Below are 27980 nucleotides of genomic sequence, written 5' to 3' on the forward strand. Positions count from 1 at the left end.
AATCGTAAATCAGGCAACTTCCAGTGATATCTTTTCTTTTACAGGTAAACATTTCAAGTCTCTTCAATTCGTCAACTGATTTCACCAACGGTTTCTTTGAAAACACCTGCATTGCAAATAACTCTGAGTCAGGTACGTACATATGCGTTCGCGTCATAAAAATAGGTAAGGAAAGTGCTACAAAGTGTAAGTTTGGCATTTTTTAACAGAAGATAATTGGTGTTGTTGTAGGTTCCCTAAATATGTCCACTGGTCCATCATGCAAGTCTTATGATTTCCGTGGAGTAAAGCAAACAGTCATTACAGAGGTAGCAATGCTGTGATGTTCGTATACAACGTTGTCTCTTCAAACATTACAAATATTATCTATCTTAGTTTCTTTGTTTATTTGAACAAATGCTTTGTTTCCAAAATACTTTCCTGAGGAGTTTTGACTGGCAAGTGTATTTATACCCCATCCAGTCACAATGTAGACTATTGTGTTTCTCAACGGGGGACCTTTTGCATGAAATTTCATTCCGTCAAATTAGTAACTGATACCTATATATTTTTATGCACTGTCGACGAACCCATCGCTATTTGGGAAAAAGGCACGATTAACGACAAACAATTCTGTTTAACAGACAACCGAAATCCATCAATTTAAGCACAATGAACCATCCTGTCTATATTTAATGATTTTGTCTGTTTGTACACCAACATGATGCTGTGAAAACAAGAACATAAATTCCCTGTCAAAGGCCCAGCGAAATTATTTAATTATTTGCAAACCGCAGCCCATTGTTAATGAACAACTCAAATGTCTCCAAAATAAGGAATAAACTTTAAGATATTTTTCGAGCCAGGGCGCAACGGTTTATACTTTCAATTTAGTCTACGTTTTGACAAGAAAAGGATGAAATCCAATTGAATTTTGGAAAACGATGGTCTGTACATTTTTGGTCGACTGGTAAAAAGTAAATGTTATCTGATGGTGTTATTACTGTTTGCTGAAGGTAAGCACACTTTTCCACTTTTAATGGGCTAGGTGATAATGAAGTGGACAAAGGGTGCTTGTGCCATACAGTTTTTTTTAACTGATTGACGTTTAAAGCTAAACCAGAAACGCAAAACAAAACATTTGTACAATTCAAGAATGTAGTTTGACGACAATTAATTTAACCCACATCTGGCAGCCAGGTTAAAAAATCAACCTGGTCGGCTTTTTGGGTTTCGCGTTGCCCATATGGCCTCAAAAACATGCATATCACCATATTTTTTTCGATTTTTTTTTTTTTCGAATGAGATAAAACTAAACAACAAGTATCGCATGAACCAGCATTGTGCAGTGTTAAAGTGAAGATCCTCCTATTTTGTGCAGTTTGGACTAGTTTGCGACATGGCTTGGATTAAACCAACCCTGGTATCTGTGTACATGGTCGGAAAAATGTTAGGAGGGTTGGTGAGCGGATTCGTATCCGACAGGTGAGTATAACATGACTCCTTATGTGTTACGTACAGAAATGACATATAACTACAGAAACTAAAATGGGAGGTCACTTCTCCCCCCAAGAAAAAAAAAACACTGTTAGATATGAATTGTTGTGTTTCGCATTTACCCGCCAAATGCTTTGTTAGTGGTCAGCCATTACAGCGCTGTCGCCGCTTTTAGGTTAGTTTTTTACTGTACCGTGCTGCAATTTTGTTGATAAAATATTTTTGTTGGACTGCTTTTGCTTGCACTTCGAAATCTATCAAAAGACAGGGTAGCAAATGGCATGGAATTGTTGTTTTATGTCGATAAGTGTAATTTGTTTAATAGGCTATGCGCCGATTTTTTTGAGAAATAAACGACGATGTGTCCCAGCTGTAAATGTATAATTTGTTTTTTTTATAACATCTTTAAACACATTTATCAAGCCCAACCCAAGTGTTTCAAATTTGTTTATATATGTTTTTAGGTACGGACGACGCGTGGCTTTCTTAACATTTACGTTTCTTCAGTTTGTTTTATCGATTGTCACCGGGCTTTCTTCGAATGTTGTTATGTACGCCGTCATATTGGCGTTTTCCGGTATCACTGCTGTGGGCAACTTCGAGTCTATGATCGTGTTAGGTACATATACTTATCTAGGTTAATGCGTATAAATTTTCTAAATGTAAAAATGGACAGAATGTTACTTAGTTGCATTTTTTTTATGTGTTGTATTTTTACAGTCAACACCTTTTTCCAGAAACTACAGGATCCGATAATTAGTAAAATTGAGCACATGGTAATAAAAACTGCACATCAAAACATTTCGATGGTATTTGATGACAACCTGCAAAATTTGATCTCTAAAAATAACTTTCTATATATCGTGTATATTTTGTAACAGGTACAGAGATGGTAAGCCCGGAAAGACGAGGGCTGGCTTGTTTTATGGCCACGTCTGGGTTTGCAGTGGGATACATGATGCTCTCATTGTTCGTTTATCTGTTTGACAGCTGGAGGTGGTTCCTCGTCTTTGCTGGGCTTGTCGGTGTTTTCTACATTCCATTTTATTGGTATCTGTCATTCATTACACTTTAATTTTAAATGTTACTAGAACAACTTTGTGTCCACGCTTCTGATTTTATAAAACATGTTTCGCTTTTTAATAAAGCATCTTCAGTTCTTAGTCAAATAGAACTATGAATTGAAGGTTAACTTGTGTCACGTGAAAGAAGTGTTGCTGGTTAGGTAGATTTCATGAAGTAAAAACATTTTATTGTCATTACACTTTAGTTACAAATCATTTCCTTTCTTTCATAGCCGTAAAATTGCTCAGAAAAGATTATTTTGGCAACAAACTAACAAAGAAATTGGGTGTATTTCTTGTTTCAAAAATGTTAAAACCGTTTCTTTAAACTGTGTAAGGCTAAGTGGCATTAAATCTAGTTGCAATGCCTTGGCTGTGATGTCAGTAAACCTAGAAAAGTTGTTTGAGGTGAGAACTGTCTTTGCAGGATTTTAGATGAATCACCGGTGTGGCTTTTAGCAACTGGACAAAAGGATAAAGCTGAAGCAGTTTTGCTGAAAATTGCTGCTTACAACGGTCAGACCACAGTCGACATTGCAACAACCGTAGCATTGGTGGAAGAAAAAAATGCAGAAGAAAGTCGAGCGGAAACTATTTGTTCCACCTTCGCGCAAATGACAAAAGCATTGTTTCTTATCGGCCGACTTGTCATTGTTTTGTTTGCGTGGTAAGTTTGAGTTGTATTGTATGCTTATATCCAGACTTAGACAAATATATATTTGTAATTCTTTAGTTTAATAGAATAAAACTAGGTAACGGTATTTTTTGTCTATGTAATTTAGAAGAATTCAGTGAACTCTAATTCTAGTTCTGGTATAATTTCTAATTTGTCAATCATTCTGCTTTGTTAAATACGTGTGATTTTGGTTGTAATCTAATTCACGAAAGCTGAAAAAGTATCCTTGCATTCACTTTCCTAACACGGTAAAAATGTTTGTTATTATTTGCAACAGGGGATTTGCAATTATTTATTTGCCAAACTAAAATACGATAAATTCAATTATACGAGTTGTAATGTCTTCAAAAAGTACTTTGCTTTAAAGGATCGTCGTTAACTTGACTTACTATGTGATCACTTTAAACAACGATAGCTTGAGTGGTGATCGTTATCTCAACATATGTTTTGGGTCGGTTTCCGAAATTCTGTCTGCATTCGTCTACTTTTTTGGCGTGACGACATTTGGGAGACGAAAGAGCTACATAAGCTTCATGCTTATAACGGGTGTAGCGATAGCCGCCGCACCGTTTTTGGCACTTTGTAAGTATCGTAGCTTCAAAACCTTAGCAAATTCTGTCTTATTAACACTTTATTGCTGTATGTGCGGGTTCGACTCAACCCTAATCGTTTCTATTAAAATAGTTTTCACTTTTTATCCAAAATATATTTTTTTCAAATTTTACAGGGAATGGAGGAGTGTCTGTGGCGGCAAACATGTTGGCTAAGTTGGCAGTAGCTGTTTGCTACAGTGTCCTATGCACTCAAACCGGAGAGCTATTTCCTACCAACTTAGTTTTTTACCACCTTGGGATTCGAGACCAGGTTATCCTGCAATGTTTTCCACCCCTTTTTATCGTAGGTGAATCTGGCGACACAACAGCGCCATCTATCGGTATGGCTGTAGCAATCCTTTTGTCCGCATTGTCTTATTTGTGCATTCCTGAAACCAAAGACGCGGAACTCCCCCAGACCGTCGAGGAAGCCAAAAATCTCAAAAAGTATTTTACTCTAATTGCAGCAGGTTCTGTACGAAAATTTGAAATTTGTTTTAGATTTTCGACTGGAGCGAGACTTACGAATCTACAAAAGACGATACGCAGCGATCAACGCGTTTATGAACTTTGAACACACTCAGGATAAACTTATTTCAGTACATTGCATTTTAAACCTGTTGTTTAAGTGCTTTGTTTAGCTTATTAGGCTTTGGTAACAGGCATAACTTTATTACAGCTAGGGCCTTGGCAATTTTATCTAGTGATGTTAAACTGTCGTTGTAGAAATGCCAACTAACTTTGACGAAGTTTTCGGTTTATATCAACGCTTGCCATATTGGGCCTATTTCTAAGATTTGTACATTTTTTCAAGAGCGGTGTTTTAGAAAATGCAAATGTATTCACCTTCGATTTGTGATCTTTGATTTTTCATCAAAATAAACTTATATTCATTGAGTGCGGAGGTAACATACGTAGTTTGACGCTCTCATTTCTTTGTAAGCCTCAAAAAATGGTTATCTTTTATTTTGACGTAATTAAATAATACCCTACAATATAAATTACTAAAACTAGCCTTTTTTATTTTTAAGTGCATATGACACGTAAAAATAAAACATGTTAATAATCAAACTAAGAGATGTTCATAACTTTAGAACATTTTTGGCGAAAAAAGTAGCTTGATACAGCGACTGGTTTCTGAGATACAGCTGATCAAAGTCGCACTTTTGCCGCTGCGAACGAAATCGTGCGAAAGCGAGATATTGTTGCGTGACGTCATAGAAGGCGCTTCGTTCGTGCGCGAGTGCTGGCAGCAAGCCTTGGAAATGGAAAACATTGTAAAACTGGTTTAAGCATAATATTGCATTAAACAGGGGACAAAAAGTGAACAAGTGCAATAAACGGATTTTGATGTTAATTTAAGCTGAAGACAGATGGCCGCTGTTCGACCTATTATGTCTTATTTAGTTGTGTAATAATAAAACAGTTACTGGGACAGGGTGTTCTTGTTGTTACAGCAATTATGATCGCTAACGTGATACATGAACTTTTGAAAACACGACGGAGACAAACCGTTAGTTTAGCATTGTCGTTTTGTCCACTCACAGTTATGTCGTTTCTGCTATACCCTATATGGTCTTCCGCTAATTAGGGATAAATAAGCCTTTGATTCGTGAGGTCACAATGACAAATTTTTGTGTGATGCAAAACCCTGTCCTGACCTTTACAGTAACGTAATCTGTGGATTCCCCTATGTTTGAAACTATTCGATATCTTCCAAAAAGGCGCCTTCTCCTATCTAAACAATGCATTTCTTCGACGCAAGCGCCTTATGTGATGTCCTTTTCTCCTTAGCACAAAAGGTTTACGATTTTTGGTCGCCGTTACTTTTCGTGCAGTTTTCTACATTTTTTAGTTGACGCAGAACCGTAAAGCTTTGGATATATGTTTGTTGTAGATGTACCTTTAGTTTTACGCAAAGTTGTCATGGCCGTGTCATATGCACTTTAACTCTTCATGTTACAAATGGGCGACAGGCTTACCAGCACGTCCATGTGGAAAAACTATAGTGCAATTTCGCATTTTTGGAGTGTCTGATGCAAAACTACACTAAAAAAGCTTACAGGTGAAGTATACATCTCAAATTGTGGCATGGACACGATGACGTAATGCAAAACGTAGATTGGATGCATAAGTGTTCTGAATTAGTGCCTATATCGATAAGGCGTATAAGTTTACAAAGTGACTCTTATTAACACGCATTTAAACATTAACTTGCAACATTGATAAGCCCAGTACACAGAAACTTCAACCTTGCGTATGTAAAAAATTAAAATAAAAAAAAAATCTATTAAGATTCGCTTGCATGATTGAAGACCAAATAGGCTGTGGTGAAATAGACCCAACTGCTCCACCCATTTACCATTACTAATACCTGTCGTGGGACAGTCGTCTATATAAAAATCGTGACGTTTGTTTAATTCTTGCCTGGACAGCTGTTTAAGTAAATTACGAGCTTTTGTCCAGTTGCATATGTTACCGAAACCGTTCGTTTAAATCAATTAGGTCTATTGCAAATGACTGCCACGGAAATAAAACTACTACAAGTGGAGAATTGAAAAGATTTGCAACCCATTTTACGCCACTTTCCCGTTGCGCTGAAGACAATATAACGTTCGGCGATAATCAGAGTGTTGTTCATTACCCCTTCACACTGGATTTGGCGATCGTCAACAGGTGTCATCCTTCGACCGTTTGAAACTCGCCCACTTCGACATCCGGCGCAACCGTCGTCTCGAGGACGTCCTTGAAAGCAGAGATATGGTTTACCCACGCTATAACCACCACCACGCTATAACCATTATTGCCACCTGTTACATTTATTCAACGAACGCGCGCAGATCGCATCATTTGTCCCTCCCCGTTTGCGTTGTTAGGCTTCGATGGGGTAACACTAATTTACGGAATCGTTGGCCTCCTCTGGCAGGGTTATGGTGCTCTCACACTACTGCATTGTAGCGAAGCGGATTAATTGCCTTTTTCATCGTGCTTCTCTTGTTGTCGGTATAGCGTTGACTCGTTTTGCTGGACAATGTTTCGCAACGCAACTGTAACATACGTCACAGAAACCAGTGCATGCCACGCAGTGTGTGTTTGTAAGGGAGTTGACCAGATGCGGGGGGAAGGGGTTGTTTGGACTGTATTGCTTTGCTTGTTTCGTGCGTGGCCCTTTTTTGCGTCACACGTGAAAACTTTTGGACACATTAACGCATGGATTACACAAACAAACACACTAATTAAGCACTCTCACACTCTTGTGTCCTTTTTTGGGACAGACTCGAGCCTTAAATTACATGCGAGGCATAAAAATAAACATTTGTAGTTGGCTCATTTATAAATGCTCACCTTGAAAGGGCAAGATGTTGGGTATCAGTTTATTTTGGTCACATGCAAAATATTTGACAAATACGTTGACCGATGCGCCACCGAATGAAAAATGATAACAGCAACCTTCTGTTATTGGAACTGGTATTATAAGATTAACCTGGTGCCCAAAACACTACAAACCGACCGGGGTATGAGTTTCGAAAGTAGATTCACCGCTTCCACGATTGTCGGGAACTGACGTAGGAAGCCTGCTATAGTCTACCAGCTAGTCCTGTGCCACAGTCACCAGCTGCACTGATGAGACCTTACAGGTCGAAACAATGTGTACACCTGTATGCAGCTCTAGAGCATTATTATTTTCTATGTTTTTTATAGTTGTTTTATTTTTTCGCGTTTTTATCTAACATAAGACGTGCATATAATCCAACCAAAGATAGGGTATTTTAGCCATTGTAGCAGGGTTCAGGGCCTTTTCTAAATTAAGAAGGCAGCTTTAGGTTAAAGATCATATTTGAAGCTCGAGGGTTGCGTTTCGTGGTGGAGGGTTGCCGCCCAAATCCTTACTAGGCTAAATTCCCGCGATGCCGAAGTATTTCCGTAACACAAGCAAACAGAATTATCATATTTTGCTTAGGTTTTGGTGTATGTATTAAGTTTTTTGTTAACTTTGGACCTTTGTTTTTTTTTTAACGATGGAGGACCAAGGCAAAAAACATGGAATTCTGAAATATGAAAAACGTCTTTGTTTGCTCATATTTATCAGCACTCTGACAAACACATGGAGTGGTTTTCAATTTCTTGCTACACATTACACTCCACCGTTTCGTTGTTCTACTGTAAACACGGTAATCATATTTTAACATGGATGCTGTGAATACTTTTTGGATAGCGTAAAATGTGTACACGTAATGTTTTTTAATCGTTGTTTCGTGAATCGTAAATCAGACAACTTCCAGTGATATGTTTTCTTTTACAGGTAAACATTTCAAGTCTCTTCAATTCGTCAACTGATTTCACCAACGGTTTCTTTGAAAACACCTGCTTTGCAAATAACTCTGAGCCAGGTACGTACATATGCGTTGGCGCCATAAATAAAGTAAGGAAAGTGCTACAAAGTGTAAGTTTGGCATATTTTGATAGAAGATAATTGGTTTTGTTGCAGGTTCCCTAAATATATCAACTGGTCGGTCATGCAAGGCTTACGATTTCCGTGGAGTAAAGCAAACAGTCATTACAGAGGTAGCAATGCTGTAATGTTCATATACAACGTTGTCTCTTCAGATATTACAGATATTATCTTTCTTAGTGTGTTTTTTTTATTTGAACAAATGCTTTGTTGACAAAATACATTCTTGAGGGGTTTTGGCAAGTGTATTTATACCCCATCCAGTCACAATGTAGACTATTTCGTTTCTCAACGGGGGACCTATTGCATGAAATTTTATTCCGTCCAATTAGTAACTGATTCCTATATAGTTTTATGCACTGTCGACGAACCCATCTGTCGATTAACGACAAACAATACGGATAAACAGAGAACCGAAATCCATCAATTTAAGCACAATGAACCATCCTGTCTATACTTGATGATTTTGTCTGTTTGTGCACCAACATGATGTTGTGAAAACAAGAACATAAATTCCCTGTCAACGGGACAGAGAAATTATTTAGTTATTTGCAAACCGCAGCGTATTGTTGATGAACAACTCAAATGTCCCCAAAATAAGGAATAAACTTTAAGATATTTTTCGAGCCAGGGCGCAACGCTTTATACTTTTAATTTAGTCTACGTTTTGACAAGAAAAGGATGAAATCCAATTGAATTTTGGTATACGATTTCCTGTATATTTTTTGTCGACTGGCAAAAAGTAAATTTTATCTGATAGTGTTATTACTGCATGCTGAAGGTGGGCATACTTTTCCACTTTTTAATGGGCTAGGTGATAATGAAGTGGACAAAGGGTGCTTGTGCCATACAGTTTTATTAACTAAACCAGAAGGCTAAACCAGAAACGCAAAACAAAACATATGTACAATTCAACAACGTACTTGGGCGATACTTAATTTAACCCACATCTGGTAGCCAGGTTAAAAAATCAACCTGGTCGGCTTTTTGGGTTTCGTGTTGCCCATGTGGCCTCAAAAACATGCATATCACCATATTTTTTCGATCCTTTGTGCCAAATGACACAATGAGATAAAACTAAACAACAAGTATCGCCTTCCACCCCACCTAAAACAAAATTCAAATATTGGAGAAAAAAACAAAGGTTTTTGAACCAGCATTGGGCAGTGTTAAAGTGAAGATCCTCCTATTTTGTGCAGTTTGGACTAGTTTGCGACATGGCTTGGATTAAACCAACCCTGGTATCTGTGTACATGGTCGGAAAAATGTTAGGAGGGTTGGTGAGCGGATTCGTATCGGACAGGTGAGTATAACATGACTCCTTATGTGTTACGTACAGAAATGACATATAACTTCAGAAACTAAAATGGGAGGTCACTTCCCCCCAAAAAACAACGAGAAAATTACTGTTAGATATGAATTGTTGTGTTTCGCATTTACCCGCCAAATGCTTTGTTAGTGGTCAGCCATGACAGTGCTGTCGCCGCTTTTAGGTTTGAGTGTTAGTTTTTTAGTGTACCGTGCTGCAATTTTGTTGATAAATATTTTTGTTGGACTGCTTTTGTTTGCATTTCGAAATCTATCATAAGAACGGGTAGTAAATGGTATGGAATTGTTGTTTTATGTCGATAAGTGTAATTTTTTCGAAATCTATCATAAGAACGGGTATTAAATGGTATGGAATTGTTGTTTTATGTCGATAAGTGTAATTTTTTTAATATGCGCCGATTTTTTTGAGAAATAAACGACGATGTGACCCAGCTGTAAATGTATAATTTGTTTTTCTTTAAAATCTCTAAACACATTTATCAAGCCCAACCCAAGTGTTTCCAATGTATGTTTTTAGGTACGGACGACGCGTGGCGTTCTTGGCATTTACGTTTCTTCAGTTTGTTTTATCGATCGTCACCGGGCTTTCTTCGAATGTTCTTATGTACGCCGTCGTATTGGCTTTTTCCGGTATGACTGCTGTGGGCAACTTCGAGTCTATGATCGTGTTAGGTACATATACACATCTAGGTTAATGCGCAGACATTTCTAAATGTGAAAATGGACAGAATTCGCACTAGCAGTACACGTAACAAACTTAAAATATTTGAAGAGGCGAGAATGTCACATTAGCCCAACCTAATAGGTACATACAGCTAATAGATCACGAAAAACGTTACGTAGTTGTATTTTTTTTCTGTGTTGTATTTTTACAGTCAACACCTTTTTCCATAAACTACAGGATCCGCATACTTAGTAAAATTGAGCACATGGTAATAAAAACTGCACATTAAAACATTTCGATGGTATTTGATGACAACCTGCAAAATTTGATCTCTAAAAATAACTTTCTATATATCGTGTATATTTTGTAACAGGTGCAGAGATGGTGAGACCAGAAAGACGGGGGCTGGCTTACTTTATGGCCAAGTCTGGGTTTGCAGTGGGATACATGATGCTCTCATTGTTCGTTTATATGTTTGACAGCTGGAGGTGGTTCCTCGTCTTTGCTGGGCTTGTCGGTGTTTTCTACATTCCATTTTATTGGTATCCGTCATTCATCTCACTTTAGTTGCTAATCATGTTCCTATGAACTTTCAAAGTAAAAAATAAGCTGAACGTATTTTTATATTCGGTCATTTCTTTCATGGCCGTAATATTGCTCACAAGAGAGTATTTTGGCAACAAACTAACAAAGAAATCGGGGGCATTGCTTGTTTCAAACATGTTGAAACCGTTGTCTAAGGCTCAGTGTTTAGTTATAATGCCTTTGGCTGCGATGTCAGTAAACCAAGAAAAGCTGTTTGAGGTGAGAACTGTCTTTGCAGGATTTTAGATGAATCACCGGTGTGGCTTTTAGCAACTGGACAAAAGGATAAAGCTGGAGCAGTTTTGCTGAAAATTGCCGCTTACAACGGTCAGACCACAGCCGACATTGCGACCACCGTAGCATTGGTGGAAGAAAAAAATGCAGAAGAAAGTCGAGCGGAAACTATTTGTTCCACCTTCGCGCAAATGACAAAAGCATGGTTTCTTATCGGCCGACTTGTCATTGTTTTGTTTGCGTGGTAAGTTTGAGTTGTATTGTATGCTTATATCCAGACTTACACAACTATATATTTGTAATTCTTTAGTTTGATAAAATAAAACAATGTAACGGTATTTTTTGTCTATATACAATTTAGAAGAATTTAGTGAACTCTAATTCTAGTTATGGTATAATTTCTAATTTGTCAATAATTCTGCTTTGTTTAGCGGTCTTTTTTATTCAGAAGAGTTTTAACCGACATTTGCAGAATTACAAAATCTGTTCTCATTTATACATGCCGCTAATCTTACTGACATTTAGGTAAACATACGTGTCTGTATTTACTTATTCTAATATCATTTATAATTCCCAAAATACGTGTGATTTTGGTTGTAATCTAATTCACGAAAGCTGAAAAAGTATCCCTTCATTCACTTTCCTAACACGGTAAAAATGTTTGTTATTATTTGCAACAGGGGATTTGCAATTATTTATTTGCCAAACTGAAATACAATAAATTCAATTATACGATTTGTAATGCCTTTTAAAAAGTACTTTTCTTTAAAGGATCGTCGTTAACTTGACTTACTATGTGATCACTTTAAACAACGATAGCTTGAGTGGTGATCGTTATCTCAACATATTTTTTGGGTCGGTTTCCGAAATTCTGTCTGCATTCGTCTACTTTTTTGGCGTGACGACATTTGGGAGACGAAAGAGCTACATAAGCTTCATGCTCATAACGGGTGTAGCGATAGCCGCCACACCGTTTTTGGCACTTTGTAAGTATCGTAGCTTCAAAACCTTAGCAAATTCTGTCTTATTAACACTTTGTTGCTGTATGTGCGGGTTCGGATCAACCCTAATCGTTTCTATTAAAATAGTTTTCACTTTTTTTCCAAAATATTTTTTTTTCAAATTTTACAGGGAATGGAGGAGTGTCTGTGGCGGCAAACATGTTGGCTAGGTTGGCAGTAGCTGTTTGCTACAGTGTCCTATGCACTCAAACCGGAGAGCTTTTTCCTACCACCATTCGAAACTCTATCCTTTCTCTATCCATTGCCGTGTCCGGAATCGGAGGCATATTGTCTCCCTTCATCATATATGTTGGTATGAACTTTCAAGTGTTCAGTAGTAATTTTTGAACACAAAGCCAAACTAGTGCTTTTTTATCTTACTCTCTTATACTGGGTTGCGCAAATCGTATCACGAATGTCCAAAAATTTGGTGTAGTGTTTCGTATCAATGAAAGAAAAATTTATTTGCGTATTTCAAAACATTTGCTAACAATCATAAAAATTTAGTTTTTTACCACCTTGGGATTCTAGACCAGGTTATCCTGCGATGTTTCCTTCCCTTTTTTGTCGTAGGTGAATCTGGTGACACAACAGCGCCATCTATCGGTATGGCTGTAGCAATCCTTTTGTCCGCTTTGTCTTATTTGTACATTCCTGAAACCAAAGACGCGGAACTCCCCCAGACCGTTGAGGAAGCCAAAAATCTTAAAAAGTATTTTACTCTAATTGCAGCACGTTCTGTACGAAAATTTGAAATTTGTTTTAGATTTTCGACTGGAGCGAGACTTACGAATCTACAAAAGACGATACACAGCGATCAACGCGTTTATGAACTTTGAACATACTCAGGATTAACTTATTTCAGTACATTGCATTTTAAACTTGTTTGTTTAAGTGCTTGTTTAGCTTATTAGGCTTTGGTAACAGAGGCATAACTTTATTACGGCTAGGGCCTTTGCAATTTTATCCAGTGATGTTAAACTGTCGTTGTAGAAATGCCAACTAACTTGGACGAAGTTTAGAAAATGCAAATGTATTTACCTTCGATTTGTGATCTTTGTTTTTTCATCAAAATAAACTTATATTCATTGAGTGCGGAGCTAACATACGTGGTTTGACGCTCTCATTACTTTGTAAGTCTCAAAAAATGGTCATCATTTTGACGTAATAAAATAAATTATTAAAACTAGCCTTTTTTATTTTAACTATTCATGTGATAAATGGGCGACAAGATTACCAGCACGTCCATGTTGAAAAGTTATAGAGCAATTTCGCATTTTTAGAGTGTCTGATGCAAAACTACACTAAAATAGCTTACAGGTGAAGTATACATCTCAAATTGTGGCATGGACACGATGACGTAATGCAAAACGTACATTGGATGCATAAGTGTTCTGATTTAGTGCCTATTTGGATAAGGCGTATAAGGTTACAGAGTGACTCTTATTAACACGCATTTAAACATAAACTTGCAACATTGATAAGCCCGGTACACAGAAACTTCAACCTTGCGTATGTAAAAAATTAAAATTAAAAAAAATCTATTAAGATTCGCTTGCATGATTGAAGACCAAATAGGCTGTGGTGAAATAGGCCCAACTGCTCCACCTATTTACCATTACTAATACCTGTCGTGGGACAGTCGTCTATATAAAAATCGTGACGTTTGTTTAATTCTTGCCTGGACAGCTGTTCAAGTAAATTACGAGCTTTTTGTCCAGTTGCATATGTTACCGAAACCGTTCGTTTAAATCAATTAGGTCTATTGCAAATGACTGCCACGGAAATAAAACTACTACAAGTGGAGAATTCAAAAGATTTGCAACCCATTTTACGCCACTTTCCCGTTGCGCTGAAGACAATATAACGTTCGGCGATAATCAGATTGTTGTTCATTAACCCGTTCACACTGGATTTGGCGATCGTCAACAGGTGTCATCCTTCGACCGTTTGAAACTCGCCCACTTCGACAACCGGCGCAACCGTCGTCTCGAGGACGTCCTTGAAAGCAGAGATATGGTTTACCCACGCTATAACCACCACCACGCTATAACCATCATTGCCACCTGTTACATTTATTCAACGAACGCGCGCAGATCGCATTATTTGTCCCTCCCCGTTTGCGTTGTTAGGCTTCGTTGGGGTAACACTAATTTACGGAATCGTTGGCCTCCTCTGGCAGGGTTATGGTGCTCTCACACTACTGCATTGTAGCGAAGCGGATTAATTGCCTTTTTCATCGTGCTTCTCTTGTTGTCGGTATAGCGTTGACTCGTTTTGCCGGACAATGTTTCGCAACGCAACTGTAACATACGTCACAGAAACCAGTGCATGTCACGCAGTGTGTGTTTGTATGGGAGTTGACCAGATGCGGGGGGAAGGGGTTGTTTGGACTGTATTGCTTTGCTTGTTTCGTGCGTGGCCCTTTTTTGCGTCACACGTAAAAACGTTTGGACACATTAACGCATGGATTACACAAACAAACACACTAATTAAGCACTCTCACACTCTTGTGTCCTTTTTTGGGACAGACTCGAGCCTTAAATCACATGCGAGGCATAAAAATAAACATTTGTAGTGGGCTCATTTATAAATGCTCACCTTGAAAGGGCAAGATGTTGGGTATCAGTTTATTTTGGTCGCATGCAAAATATTTGACAAATACGTTGACCGATGCGACACCGAATGAAAAATGATAACAGCAACCTTCTGTTATTGGAACTGGTATTATAAGATTAACCTGGTGCCCAAAACACTACAAACCGACCGGGGGTATGAGTTTCGAAAGTAGATTCACCGCTTCCACGATTGTCGGGAACTGACGTGGGAAGCCTGCTAGTCTACCAGCTAGTCCTGTGTCACAGTCACCAGCTGCACTGATTAGACCTTACAGGTCGAAACAATGTGTACACCTGTATGCAGCTCTCGAGCATTATTGTTTTCTATGTTTTTTATAGTTGTTTTATTTTTTCGCGTTTTTATCTAACACAAGAAGAGCATATAATCACGCCAAAGATAGGTATTTTAGCCATTGTAGCAGGGTTCAGGGCCTTTTCTAAATTAAGAAGGCAGCTTTAGGTTAATGATCATATTTGAAGCTCGAGAGTTGCGTTTCGTGGTGGGGGGTTGCCGCCCAAATCCTCACTAGGCTAAATTCCCGCGATGCCGAAATATTTCCGTAACACAAGCAAACATAATTTTCATATTTTGCTTAGGTTTTGGTGTATGTATTAAGTTTTTTGTTAACTTTTGACCTTTGGTTTTTTTAACGATGGAGGACCAAGGCAAAAAACATGGAATTCTGAAATATGAAAAACGTCTTTGTTTGCTCATATTTATCAGCACTCTGACAAACGCATGGAGTGCTTTTCAATTTCTGGCTACACATTACACTCCGCCGTTTCGTTGTTCTACTGTAAACACGGTAATTATATTTTATAGATTATGGATGTTGTGAATACTTTCTGGATAGTGTGAAATGTCTACACGTCATGTTTTTTGTAATCGTTGTTTCGTAAATCGTAAATCAGACAACTTCCAGTGATATCTTTTCTTTTACAGGTAAACATTTCAAGTCTCTTCAATTCGTCAACTGATTTCACCAACGGTTTCTTTGAAAACACTTGCTTTGCAAATAACTCTGAGTCAGGTATGTACATATGCGTTCGCGTCATAAAAATAGGTAAGGAAAGTGCTACAAAGTGTAAGTTTGGCATTTTTTAATAGAAGATAATTGGTGTTGTTGCAGGTTCCCTAAATATGTCCACTGGTCGATCATGCAAGTCTTACGATTTCCGTGGAGTAAAGCAAACAGTCATTACAGAGGTAGCAATGCTGTGATGTTCGTATACAACGTTGTCTCTTCAGATATTACAAATATTATCTATCTTAGTTTCTTTGTTTATTTGAACAAATGCTTTGTTTCCAAAATACTTTCGTGAGGAATTTTGACTGGCAAGTGTATTTATACCCCATCCAGTCACAATGTAGACTATTGTGTTTCTTAAGGGGGGACCTTTTGCATGAAATTTCATTCCGTCAAATTAGTAACTGATTCCTATAGCGTTTTATGCATTGTCGACGAACCCATCGGTATTTGGGAAAAATTCACGATTAACGACAAACAATACTGTTTAACAGACAACCGAAATCCATCAATTTAAGCACAATGAACCATCCTGTCTATATTTAATGATTTTGTCTGTTTGTACACCAACATGATGCTGTGAAAACAAGAACATAAATTCCCTGTCAAAGGGCCAGCGAAATTATTGAATTATTTGCAAACCGCAGCCCATTGTTGATGAACAATTTAGTCAACGTTTTTAAAAGAAAGGATGAAATCCAATTGAATTTTGGTATACGATTGCCTGTACATTTTTTGTCGTGTGGTAAAAAGTAAATGTTATCTGATGGTGTTATTACTGTATGCTGAACTTGGGCATAATTTACCACTTTTATTGGGCTAGGTGATAATGAAGTGGACAAAGGGTGCTTGTACCATACAGTTTTTTTTAACTGATTAACGTTTAAAGATAAACCGGAAACGCAAAACAAAACATTTGTACAATTCAAGAATGTATTTGACGACACTTATTTTAACCCACATCTGGCAGCCAGGTTAAAAGATCAACCTGGTCGGCTTTTTGGGTTTCGTGTTGCCCATATGGCCTCAAAAACATGCATATCACCATATTTTTTTCTATCCTTTGTGTCGCATGACACAATGAGATAAAACTAAACAACAAGTATCGCCTGAACCAGCATTGTGCAGTGTTAAAGTGAAGATCCTCCTTTTTGGTGCAGTTTGGACTAGTTTGCGACATGGCTTGGATTAAACCAACCCTGGTATCTGTGTACATGGTCGGAAAAATGTTAGGAGGGTTGGTCAGCGGATTCGTATCGGACAGGTGAGTATAACATGACTCCTTATGTGTTACGAACAGAAATGACATATAACTACAAAAACTAAAATGGGAGGTCACTTCCCCCCAAAACAAAAAAAATACTGTTAGATATGAATTGTTGTGTTTCGCATTTACCCGCCAAATGCTTTGTTAGTGGTCAGCCTTTACAGCGCTGTCGCCGCCTTTAGGTTTGAGTGTTAGTTTTTTAGTGTACCGTGCGACAATTTTGTTGATAAAATATTTTGTTGGACTGCTTTTGTTTGCACTTCGAAATCTATCAAAAGAAGGGGTATTAAATGGCATGAAATTGTTGTTTTATGCCGACAAGTGTATTTCTTTAATATGCGCCGATTTTTTTGAGAAATAAAGGACGATGTGTCCGTTTGGATTTTGCATGCCAAATCCCAGCTGTAAATGCATATATGTTTTTCTTTATAACATCTCCAAAGCCCAACCCAAGTGTTTCCAATTTTTTTATATATGTTTTTAGGTACGGACGACGCGTGGCTTTCTTAACATTTACGTTTCTTCAGTTTGTTTTATCGATAGTCACCGGGCTTTCTTCGAATGTTGTTATGTACGCCGTCGTATTGGCGTTTTCCGGTATGACTGCTGTGGGCAACTTCGAGTCTATGATCGTGTTAGGTACATATACTTATCTAGGTTAATGCGTAGAAATTTTCTAAATACAAAAATGGACAGAATGTTACTTAGTTGCATTTTTTTTATGTGTTGTATTTTTACAGTCAACACCTTTTTCCAGAAAATACAGGATCCGATAATTAGTAAAATTGAGCACATGGTAATAAAAACTGCACATCAAAACATTTCGATGGTATTTGATGACAACCTGCAAAATTTGATCTCTAAAAATAACTTTCTATATATCGTGTATATTTTGTAACAGGTACAGAGATGGTAAGCCCGGAAAGACGAGGGCTGGCTTGTTTTATGGCCACGTCTGGGTTTGCAGTGGGATACATGATGCTCTCATTGTTCGTTTATCTGTTTGACAGCTGGAGGTGGTTCCTCGTCTTTGCTGGGCTTGTCGGTGTTTTCTACATTCCATTTTATTGGTATCTGTCATTCATTACACTTTAATTTTAAATGTTACTAGAACAACTTTGTGTCCACGCTTCTGATTTTATAAAACATGTTTCGCTTTTTAATAAAGCATCTTCAGTTCTTAGTCAAATAGAACTATGAATTGAAGGTTAACTTGTGTCACGTGAAAGAAGTGTTGCTGGTTAGGTAGATTTCATGAAGTAAAAACATTTTATTGTCATTACACTTTGGTTACAAATCATTTCCTTTCTTTCATAGCCGTAAAATTGCTCAGAAAAGATTATTTTGGCAAACAAACTAACAAAGAAATTGGGTGTATTTCTTGTTTCAAAAATGTTAAAACCGTTTCTTTAAACTGTGTAAGGCTAAGTGGCATTAAATCTAGTTGCAATGCCTTGGCTGTGATGTCAGTAAACCTAGAAAAGTTGTTTGAGGTGAGAACTGTCTTTGCAGGATTTTAGATGAATCACCGGTGTGGCTTTTAGCAACTGGACAAAAGGATAAAGCTGAAGCAGTTTTGCTGAAAATTGCTGCTTACAACGGTCAGACCACAGTCGACATTGCAACAACCGTAGCATTGGTGGAAGAAAAAAATGCAGAAGAAAGTCGAGCGGAAACTATTTGTTCCACCTTCGCGCAAATGACAAAAGCATTGTTTCTTATCGGCCGACTTGTCATTGTTTTGTTTGCGTGGTAAGTTTGAGTTGTATTGTATGCTTATATCCAGACTTAGACAAATATATATTTGTAATTCTTTAGTTTAATAGAATAAAACTAGGTAACGGTATTTTTTGTCTATATAATTTAGAAGAATTCAGTGAACTCTAATTCTAGTTCTGGTATAATTTCTAATTTGTCAATAATTCTGCTTTGTTAAATACGTGTGATTTTGGTTGTAATCTAATTCACGAAAGCTGAAAAAGTATCCTTGCATTCACTTTCCTAACACGGTAAAAATGTTTGTTATTATTTGCAACAGGGGATTTGCAATTATTTATTTGCCAAACTAAAATACGATAAATTCAATTATACGAGTTGTAATGCCTTCAAAAAGTACTTTTATTTAAAGGATCGTCGTTAACTTGACTTACTATGTGATCACTTTAAACAACGATAGCTTGAGTGGTGATCGTTATCTCAATATATTTTTTGGGTCGGTTTCCGAAATTCTGTCTGCATTCGTCTACTTTTTTGGCGTGACGACATTTGGGAGACGAAAGAGCTACATAAGCTTCATGCTTATAACGGGTGTAGCGATAGCCGCCGCACCGTTTTTGGCACTTTGTAAGTATCGTAGCTTCAAAACCTTAGCAAATTCTGTCTTATTAACACTTTGTTGCTGTATGTGCGGGTTCGACTCAACCCTAATCGTTTCTATTAAAATAGTTTTCACTTTTTATCCAAAATATATTTGTTTCAAATTTTACAGGGAATGGAGGAGTGTCTGTGGCGGCAAACATGTTGGCTAAGTTGGCAGTAGCTGTTTGCTACAGTGTCCTATGCACTCAAACCGGAGAGCTATTTCCTACCACCATTCGAAACTCTATCCTTTCTCTATCCAGTGCCATGTCCAGAATCGGAGCCATATTGTCTCCCTTCATCATATATGTTGGTATGAACTATCAAGTGTTCTGCAGGAATTTTCGACCACAAAGCCAAACTAGTGCTTATTTATCTTACTCTCTTATACTGGGTTGTGCAAATCGGATCACGAATGTCCAAAAATTTGGTGTAGTGTTTCGTATCAATGAAAGTAAAATTTATTTGCGAATTTCAAAACATTTGTTAGCAATCATAAAAACTTAGTTTTTTACCACCTTGGGATTCGAGACCAGGTTATCCTGCAATGTTTTCCACCCCTTTTTATCGTAGGTGAATCTGGCGACACAACAGCGCCATCTATCGGTATGGCTGTAGCAATCCTTTTGTCCGCTTTGTCTTATTTGTACATTCCTGAAACCAAAGACGCGGAACTCCCCCAGACCGTTGAGGAAGCCAAAAATCTCAAAAAGTATTTTACTCTAATTGCAGCAGGTTCTGTACGAAAATTTGAAATTTGTTTTAGATTTTCGACTGGAGCGAGACTTACGAATCTACAAAATACGATACGCAGCGATCAACGCGTTTATGAACTTTGAACATACTCAGTATAAACTTATTTCAGAACATTGCATTTTAAACTTGTTTGTTTAAGTGTTTTGTTTAGTTTGTCAGGCTTTGGTAACAGGCATAACTTTATTACGGCTAGGGCCTTGGCACTTTTATCCAGTGATGTTAAACTGTCGTTGTAGAAATGCCAACCAACTTTGACGAAGTTTTCGGTTTATATCAACGCTTGCCATACTGGGCCTATTTCTAAGATTTGTACATTTTTTCAAGAGCGGTGTTTTAGAAAATGCAATGCAAAAAATAAACTTATATTCATTGAGTGCGGAGGTAACATACGTAGTTTGACGCTCTCATTTCTTTGTAAGTCTCAACAAATGGTTATCATTCTGACGTAATTAAATAAAAGCCTACAAACAAATTATTAAAACTAGACTTTTTTTATTTTAACTGTTCATGTTACCAATGGGCGACAGGCTTACCAGCACGTCCATGTTGAAAAATTATGGTGCAACTTCGCATTTTTAGAGTGTTTAATGCAGAGCTACACTAAAATAGCCTACAGGGGACGTATACATCTCAAATTGTGGCATGGACATGATAACGTAATAAGTTGCATTAGTGTTCTGAATTAGTGTCTATTTGATGAGGCGTATAAGTTTACAAAGTGCTTTAACCACGCCTCTTATTAACACGCATTTAAACATTAGCTTGCAACATTAATCAGTCCAGTACAAAAAAAAATTCAACCTTGTGTATGAAAAGACATAAAAACAAAAAAAATTATTGAGATTCACTTGCATGTTTGAAGACCAAATAGGCTTCGACGAAAAAGGCCCAACTGCTCCACCCATTTACCAGTACTAATACCTGTCGAGGGACAGTCGTGTATATAAAAATCGTGACGTTCGTTTAATTCTTGCCTGGACAGCTGCTCCAGTAAATTAGGAACTTTTTGCCCAGTTGCATGTTACCGACACCGTTCGTTTAAATCAATCGGGTCTATTGCAAATGACTGCCACGGAAATAAAACCACTACAAGTGGAGGATTCAAAATATTTGCAACCCATTTTACGCCACTTTCCCGTTGCGCCGAAGACAATATAACGTTCGGCGACAGACTATTGTTTATTACCCCGTGCATATGAGTTCGAGTGCAATGATAATTAAGCAAATGACGCTTTTTGATGAACAAAACGAACAAAACGTTCACACTGGATTTGGCGATCGTCAACAGGTGTCATCCGTCGACCGTTTGAAACTCGCCTACCTCGACCTGACATAACCGGCGCAACCATCGTGTCGAGGACGTCCTCGAAAGCAGAGAAATGGTTTACCCACGCTATAACCATCACCACTCTAAACCCATCACCACGCTATAACCATCGTTGCCACCTGTTCCATTTATTCAACGAACGCTAGCAGATCGCATCATTTGTCCCCTCCCCATTTGCGTTGTTAGACTTCGTTGGCCTCCTCTGGCGGGGTTATGTTGCTCTCACACTACTACATTTTAGCGAAGCGGATTAATTGCTTTTTTCTTCGTGCTTCTCTTGTTGCCGGTTTTGCGTTGAATCGTTTTGCCAGACAATGTTTCGCAACGCAACAAAACAGTAGAACGCTTTAACCTCATAAAGACGACAAAATGGTCACATGGCTACTCAAACGTTATAATGAAGTTGTAGATTAACAACCATATGCATTTCCACAAACATTACATGACAATTTTCTACATATATTTGACCGAGTCTTTTATCAGAATGCCGATCATACGATTAAAGAAGATAAATAAAAAAGAAACTATTTTCTTGCAATAAAAAAAATATATGTAACTTTCATTTTTTGGTTACGCCTACGCACGAGACAAAGAATTAAACCACACTGAACTCATTTGTGGCCACTGCACTTTTGAGATTATGTTTCGTTTATGATTAAGTACTATACGTTTGGATTTAAACAGCACACGAAAAAATGATATTATTCTTTCTGCTCGAAACCACTCTATGGGTGTCAACTTTCCCAAATTGAAAGTCATTTTTAATGAGCAGTATGTAATTGTTATTCGTTACAGAATATACATGGCAGTATATTCATTGTGGTGTTGCAACGCAAAGCACAGACGTTTCAAGGCAGGAAAAGAGAACTGCCACTCTCATACGTCTCACTCACAAACGTGATGATCCATGTTGTTCAAAGCGTCACACTCCATCGCATATGGCAGGTTTTTACTGCGTGGTATGAGAATATTTTACGTTTTAATCGTTAGATTTGAAAAGCCTCTATTCCAGTCTATTACCCGTCGGAGCGCAAAAACACCCAGATCAAAAACCTAATGCTTTTTGTGGCAAAACGTTTTGAAAGAAATAGGGTTGCTGTTATAACCGAATGCGTTTGTTTTGCCCACAATCGTGAGGGTTCGGTGGCAATCATGCATGGATTCACGCCTCGTTTCATAAGCTAACTTTTATACTGCATAGTTTTTAACTGCTACGTACACAAGCGGCCCTAGAAGGTTTCTTATTCGAATTCAGTTAAAGCTGAGTAAAATATTAATTTGCTAGTAAAATAAATTTGAATTGTGTTGGAGTTCCATGCAGCATTGGTGCTAGAATGTGTATTGTATTTGTGCAAAATTACAGGAATCTGGTTATCTAAATGACACCAACGTTAATGGCGACTGTTCTTGCGTGCAGACAGAAGTGTCCCAGCCTACTATTAAGTTAGACACCATTCATCAACGCTCCTGTCTGATTCGCACGAACGCGCATTGACTTTTTGCCGCATTCGTCTTTTTTTATGTTGCAGCTAGCTACGGGTTGAAGCAAAACCACTAATTCGGGTTAAAAAGGTAAACCCGTTGACTGTAATCAGAAAGCAGCCTTTGTCTGGTAGAAAACACGCAAAGTGGAATGATTAACATAGCAATCTGAAAACATTGCGTATGGACAGATGGAATGTCGAACAGAAAAAGAATTAAAGTTTCGTTAAAATCATGCAGAGTTTGTCAAGTGGTTAAGTATAAATAATGTAGTGCCTGAACGACATGTGCTCAGATCGGAATAATCACAGAAAAAAATGTGAGATTTCGGGTCATCCTGGAATATTCGGCAACCATTTCGATAACAACGAAATTCAATCTCAGATTTGAAATTCTAACCTCAAAAGGTTAGAATTTAATGGTTTAGTGATATTAACCACCACGAAACTACAGGAGAAGTTTAACGTATGTAAATTCGTGAATAAAATTTTGCAAGTTAAGTTCAATAAATGTGATGTGCGCGACAACATTGTAAATCAATTTGGTTGCATTTTCTGCGTTAATATTCAAGTTGCCGAATATGTAGTTGACAACAATATATCGATTGATGCGGGTTCACATCTTTGCAATTCCATTGTTTGTGTAGGGATGACCAGTTTCCCAAGCACGCATAATTTGTAACCGTCGCCTCATTGTGTCTGCATTGCAAGTCAGTTAGAACAGTTTCTCCAAACAAATCTGGTGCACTGAAAATTGCGGATAGAAGTTCATTATGGCAGGAAAAAATTCCTTTGGAGCTCTGGATATTACTATATTTATCGGTAAGCATCTTTGACAGTAAGAACATCATCAATTCCATGCACGCAGCGTTATGTTTGTTTTGTGAAATAAAAAGGACGGAAAACGTAAAACTGATACAAATCTATATAAATCCTTTTATTTGTATCACCGCTTGTAATGCGGTTTATTTGAATGGAAAGGTTTCCAATTAATTTTCGTATTAGCTGTTTTTAAAGCCTTGAAACAAATGTTTTGAAAGCCACTGTGTAATTTCAACTCGGAAACTCGGCTTCCCGCTTTTCAGCATAATATATCAACTATAACGCTCCACTTTACAACAAGAGGCTTTTAAGGATCTATGTTCTTTATTCGTTTTTCAGTTACTCTCGTGCTTTCCGCCGCCGTCGGAATCTTTTTCGCGGTAAAAGATCGACAAAAGAAAAATGTTGAGAACTATTTTTACGGAGGCAAGAAGATGTCACCGGTATAAGTTCATCCATATTCTTTATGTGCCAAGAAACCGTCGAAAATACAATTTCTTCTGCTCGCAGATCCCGATCGGTCTTTCCATCTCTGTAAGTTTCATTTCTGCCCTAACCATCATCGGGTTTCCTTCGGAGGCCTACCTGTTTGGAATAGTGACGATTTGGTATTCGTTTAATACTATTGTACCGACAATCGTTGCTTGCGTCTACTACATTCCTCTCTTTCATCGTCTTCAGCTGCACACCAGTTACGAGGTTCATATTCGCCAACTTACACAAGTTCATAGAATAACTATTGACCGAATGTGCTTAAGGAGCCTAATTGTTTCTTGTGTCTTTTCAGTATCTGGGCTTGCGCTTTCATCCAATCGTCAGGAAATTCGTCTCTACCACTGAAGTAGTAAATGCAGTAAGAGTATACAATATTTAGCGTCGAAATGAAATTTATATCTGTTACAAGCCATCATTTATCGTAATCGTTGGTGCCACTGAATTAGACTGTGATACCTTTCAGGTCTCATCTGTACAGATTGCTACAAATTAGAATGAGAAAAAGTAGGTTGACTTTACACAGGCAAACTTTGCAGATCATTTATATGGGAGTGATAGTGTATCTTCCAGCCCTTGCTCTTAGTGCTGTGACACCTATCTCTATCACGACGAGCATAATCATGACAAGCGTCATCTGCACTATGTACACGACACTTGTAAGTTAAGTCCAATACGACATGTCTGCAAAAATATCTTGGGACAGATGTTGCCTATAATATTTTTAACTTACGGTTTTGTTGTATCTGGTGCACGAATTGTATAGCCGGTGCACGTAATTGAATATTCTTTTGTTAGAACTATTAATGTCTTTATTCTTTTTGCAGTAAGGCTTAAATACAATAATATTCTATTTTTTTATTTTTGAATCATCAAGTGCAAACGTCAAACACGGGTACTTTCGTCGCAGGGCGGACTAAAGGCAGTTGTATGGACAGATACCTTCCAAGCTGCCATAATGCTTCTAGGCTGCCTTCCAGTCCTTATAAAAGGCACAATCACAGTTGGAGGTTTTGCGAAAGTATGGGAAGCCATAGTAAAAAGTGGACGAAACAATGCATTCACGTAAGTTGATATTTATTTCCAAGTAAACCTGTGGAATAATGTTATAGGAAATACATGCGACCTGTTTTTATCGAACTAGAAAATAAAGTTCACACAACAAAGAAACAAATATGAAGTCTTTCGAATCAAAATGGATCAGGTTAACATGGCCAGTAACTTCCTGCATTATGCATTACTCACATAATTTTTTTTTCAAAACTTCCGATTATTACTTGGTGTTTTTGCATGTTGCGTAGATTTACCAATAGTAATGATAGAGTGTTTTAGATTTGACTTGGATCCAACTATGCGAACAACCTTCTGGACAATCACGGTTGGGGTAACTGTAGTACAAACTACATTAGGATGTGTGAATCAGTCGATTTGCCAACGCTACATGTCTTGTAAGTCTGCCAAAGACGCAAAAATGTAAGTTGCTAACGAAATAGCAAGTTCCAAGCTACATTTTGTGGCATTCACTTTTCCTATCCAGCAATGTGCCAGGAAGTGTGGTGGGGTGTATTACACAAGAGGGTGTTTTCGGGCCTCGGTATCTAAGCACAGACCTGTTATTGACAACAGATAAGAGCATTTGTTTTTGTCAATTACTAAATAATATTTAGCGCTATTTGTCAAAGTAAGACTTCCACAGAAGAAGCTAAGTGGTGTTGGAATGTCGTTTGTGGGATAGATTTATATGTTAAAAATGTATAGATGTCGGGGGCGACACTATAATATCAATGTTGTTTTCCAGTGCTGCCTGTACAGCTATTTTCCCGAAGATCTTTATGTCCCTCATATCGGTCTTTTGCGGTTGTGTTGCATACGCCTACTTTGAAGGTTGCGATCCGATAAAATCAAAAAAGATAGAAAAATCGGACCAACTGATTCCTTATCTTGCACTTAAATTATTTCATGATCTGCCCGGAATGACGGGATTTTTTGTTGCAGCTGCTTATAGCGGCACGTTGAGGTAACACTGCCAGTTTACAATAAAATACAACAATATTTCTGTGTCATTAAAAGAAAGCTATAATAACAGGCTTTTTCAACAAATCAGTGTAAAACTTTTTAGTTCGGTTTCATCTGGAATCAACGCAGTTGGCTCCATGCTTCTCGAGGATTTCATCATTCCGATAAAACCACACTTAACTCACACAAGACAACTAATAATCAGCAAGTTAACAGGTAAGTTCATGCTCTAAAATTACGGGGTTCGGAAATATGATTGGAATTTGTTACTTTTGCAGCTTTTACAATTGGGGTTTTAGTGGCAACCGTTGCCTTTCTGGCTACGTTAAGTCCGCAGACAATGATATCTATCATATTCTCAGTACGCGGGGCGATAGACGGACCATTGCTCGGAATTTTTACCCTTGGAATTTTTATTCCGTGGTGCAACGCAAAGGTGGCTTAGTTTCATCCAGTAAATTGGTATTTTATTAAGGGTGTTTTTGATTTGATACAATGGGGTTTATTTTGTACATTTATCTTAAATTTTAGTTGGCAATATTTAACCTTTTGTTGAAGTTTGGACCGCTTTTTTCTTTAGTGCTCATTACAATTTTTTACTCTATTTACAATGTCACAGGGCGCCTTGACTGGACAAATTGTCGGCACTGGGTTTGCTCTTTGGTTAGCTCTCGGAGGTTTGATCAACGGAAAAGACCCAAAAAACGAGGGCCTGCTTCCTACTTCTATTGATAACTGCACTTTGTCGAATCTTATGGGTCAAAATACCGCGAATTCCAATATTTCATCCACAAGCTACATTCAATTTACCACATTGGACTATTCTATAACCACCGTTGCGACCCCCATCGAAGTGTAAGTCAAACAGAGAAATCGAAAAAAAATTACCAAATAAACAAATATTATTTAACGCAGAGTTGAAAAGAGTTACAATCCAGTCCAAGCAATATCGTTCATGTACTACTCGCCTGTTGGATTTCTTGTCACTGTAATAGTTGGAATCCTAGTGTCTGCTTGTACAGGTCAGGAAGAATACACATTTTTCCTAATAAACGTGCGAAAACATGTCTTTCTGAAAATATTCAAACGAGCTTTCATGTTAGGTTTTGACAATCCTAAGGAGATGAACCCAAAGTTATTTCTTCCCATTGTTGACAACTCTCTTTTACCGAAGTCCGTGGTAAGATTTTTCCGATGTGGAGTTCCACCACTTGTTGATGAGACTAAGGATGGAAACAACGAGGAAAATTTGTGTTTGAATTCACTTGATGATTTTCCGAAAAAAACATGATTCTTTTGCTTGTGCATATTCTAACCGTAGCCGACCGACAACAAACCTGATGGCATGTGTTAATATCATGTTCATGTTTAAGTATACATTTACGTATAATCTGTGCTTTTACATCGTTTCTAAATGTATTTTACTGCTGGTCACAGTATAAACACGCATTTGCTACTTACATTATGACATGTGGTATTATGTGATAAGTTAATATCAATGTTCAAAAAGAAAATGGAGTGGTGTATTTTTGTTTAATTGTATCTAAGTATCGTATATCGCCTTACCGAAAGCTATTAGATAAATGCCACTGCAGAATAAAAGTGTAAGTGCTCTTACTGTTGTACTTGATTTTTTCTGGTGTAAGATAAGTGCGTAATAATGCTAGCGGTCGAAATTTGTAACTACTAATTTTGCAGGCAAATTTTTGCTGTCTTTATTTGGCTTTGTATTTGCATTTT

At 37.7% G+C, this 27980-nt stretch overlaps 4 protein-coding genes across 5 annotated transcripts; all 4 read left to right on the forward strand.

Moving 5' to 3' along the window:
* The first annotated feature begins 49 nt into the window (after positions 1-49).
* Positions 50-4383, forward strand: LOC145897963 (organic cation transporter protein-like). Its single transcript, XM_082986417.1, has 8 exons — positions 50-132; positions 232-308; positions 1361-1464; positions 1941-2095; positions 2358-2526; positions 2968-3207; positions 3584-3798; positions 3944-4383. The coding sequence occupies exons 2-8, from the start codon at positions 243-245 to the stop codon at positions 4381-4383; spliced, it is 1389 nt and encodes a 462-aa protein (XP_082842543.1). The 5' UTR covers positions 50-132; positions 232-242.
* Positions 4384-7828: 3445 nt separating this feature from the next.
* Positions 7829-12914, forward strand: LOC145897964 (organic cation transporter protein-like). The gene is made up of 11 exons (XM_082986418.1): positions 7829-7981; positions 8113-8200; positions 8299-8375; positions 9462-9565; positions 10109-10263; positions 10629-10797; positions 11079-11318; positions 11846-12060; positions 12206-12388; positions 12649-12787; positions 12842-12914. Exons 1-11 carry the CDS (start codon positions 7829-7831, stop codon positions 12912-12914), a joined length of 1596 nt encoding a protein of 531 aa, XP_082842544.1.
* Positions 12915-15346: 2432 nt separating this feature from the next.
* On the forward strand, positions 15347-20185 carry LOC145897965 (solute carrier family 22 member 4-like). Its single transcript, XM_082986419.1, has 11 exons — positions 15347-15499; positions 15637-15724; positions 15824-15900; positions 16882-16985; positions 17473-17627; positions 17890-18058; positions 18501-18740; positions 19117-19331; positions 19477-19659; positions 19920-20058; positions 20113-20185. Exons 1-11 carry the CDS (start codon positions 15347-15349, stop codon positions 20183-20185), a joined length of 1596 nt encoding a protein of 531 aa, XP_082842545.1.
* A 3032-nt stretch (positions 20186-23217) lies between these two features.
* On the forward strand, positions 23218-27857 carry LOC145898606 (sodium-coupled monocarboxylate transporter 1-like). 2 transcript variants are annotated; one of them, XM_082987125.1, is made up of 14 exons: positions 23218-23318; positions 23558-23732; positions 24072-24175; positions 24243-24431; positions 24520-24585; positions 24764-24883; positions 25135-25289; positions 25557-25697; positions 26023-26241; positions 26344-26456; positions 26519-26676; positions 26860-27095; positions 27156-27262; positions 27344-27857. In XM_082987125.1, the coding sequence occupies exons 2-14, from the start codon at positions 23684-23686 to the stop codon at positions 27529-27531; spliced, it is 1845 nt and encodes a 614-aa protein (XP_082843251.1). In that variant the 5' UTR covers positions 23218-23318; positions 23558-23683; the 3' UTR covers positions 27532-27857. The 2 variants fall into 2 exon arrangements, with proteins under 2 accessions (XP_082843251.1, XP_082843250.1); XM_082987124.1 differs by having other exon boundaries at positions 23272-23376.
* The last annotated feature ends 123 nt before the right edge of the window (positions 27858-27980 follow it).

The sequence above is a fragment of the Ascidia mentula genome, chromosome 4 (assembly GCF_947561715.1).
Source record: "Ascidia mentula chromosome 4, kaAscMent1.1, whole genome shotgun sequence".
NCBI lineage: Eukaryota > Metazoa > Chordata > Ascidiacea > Phlebobranchia > Ascidiidae > Ascidia > Ascidia mentula.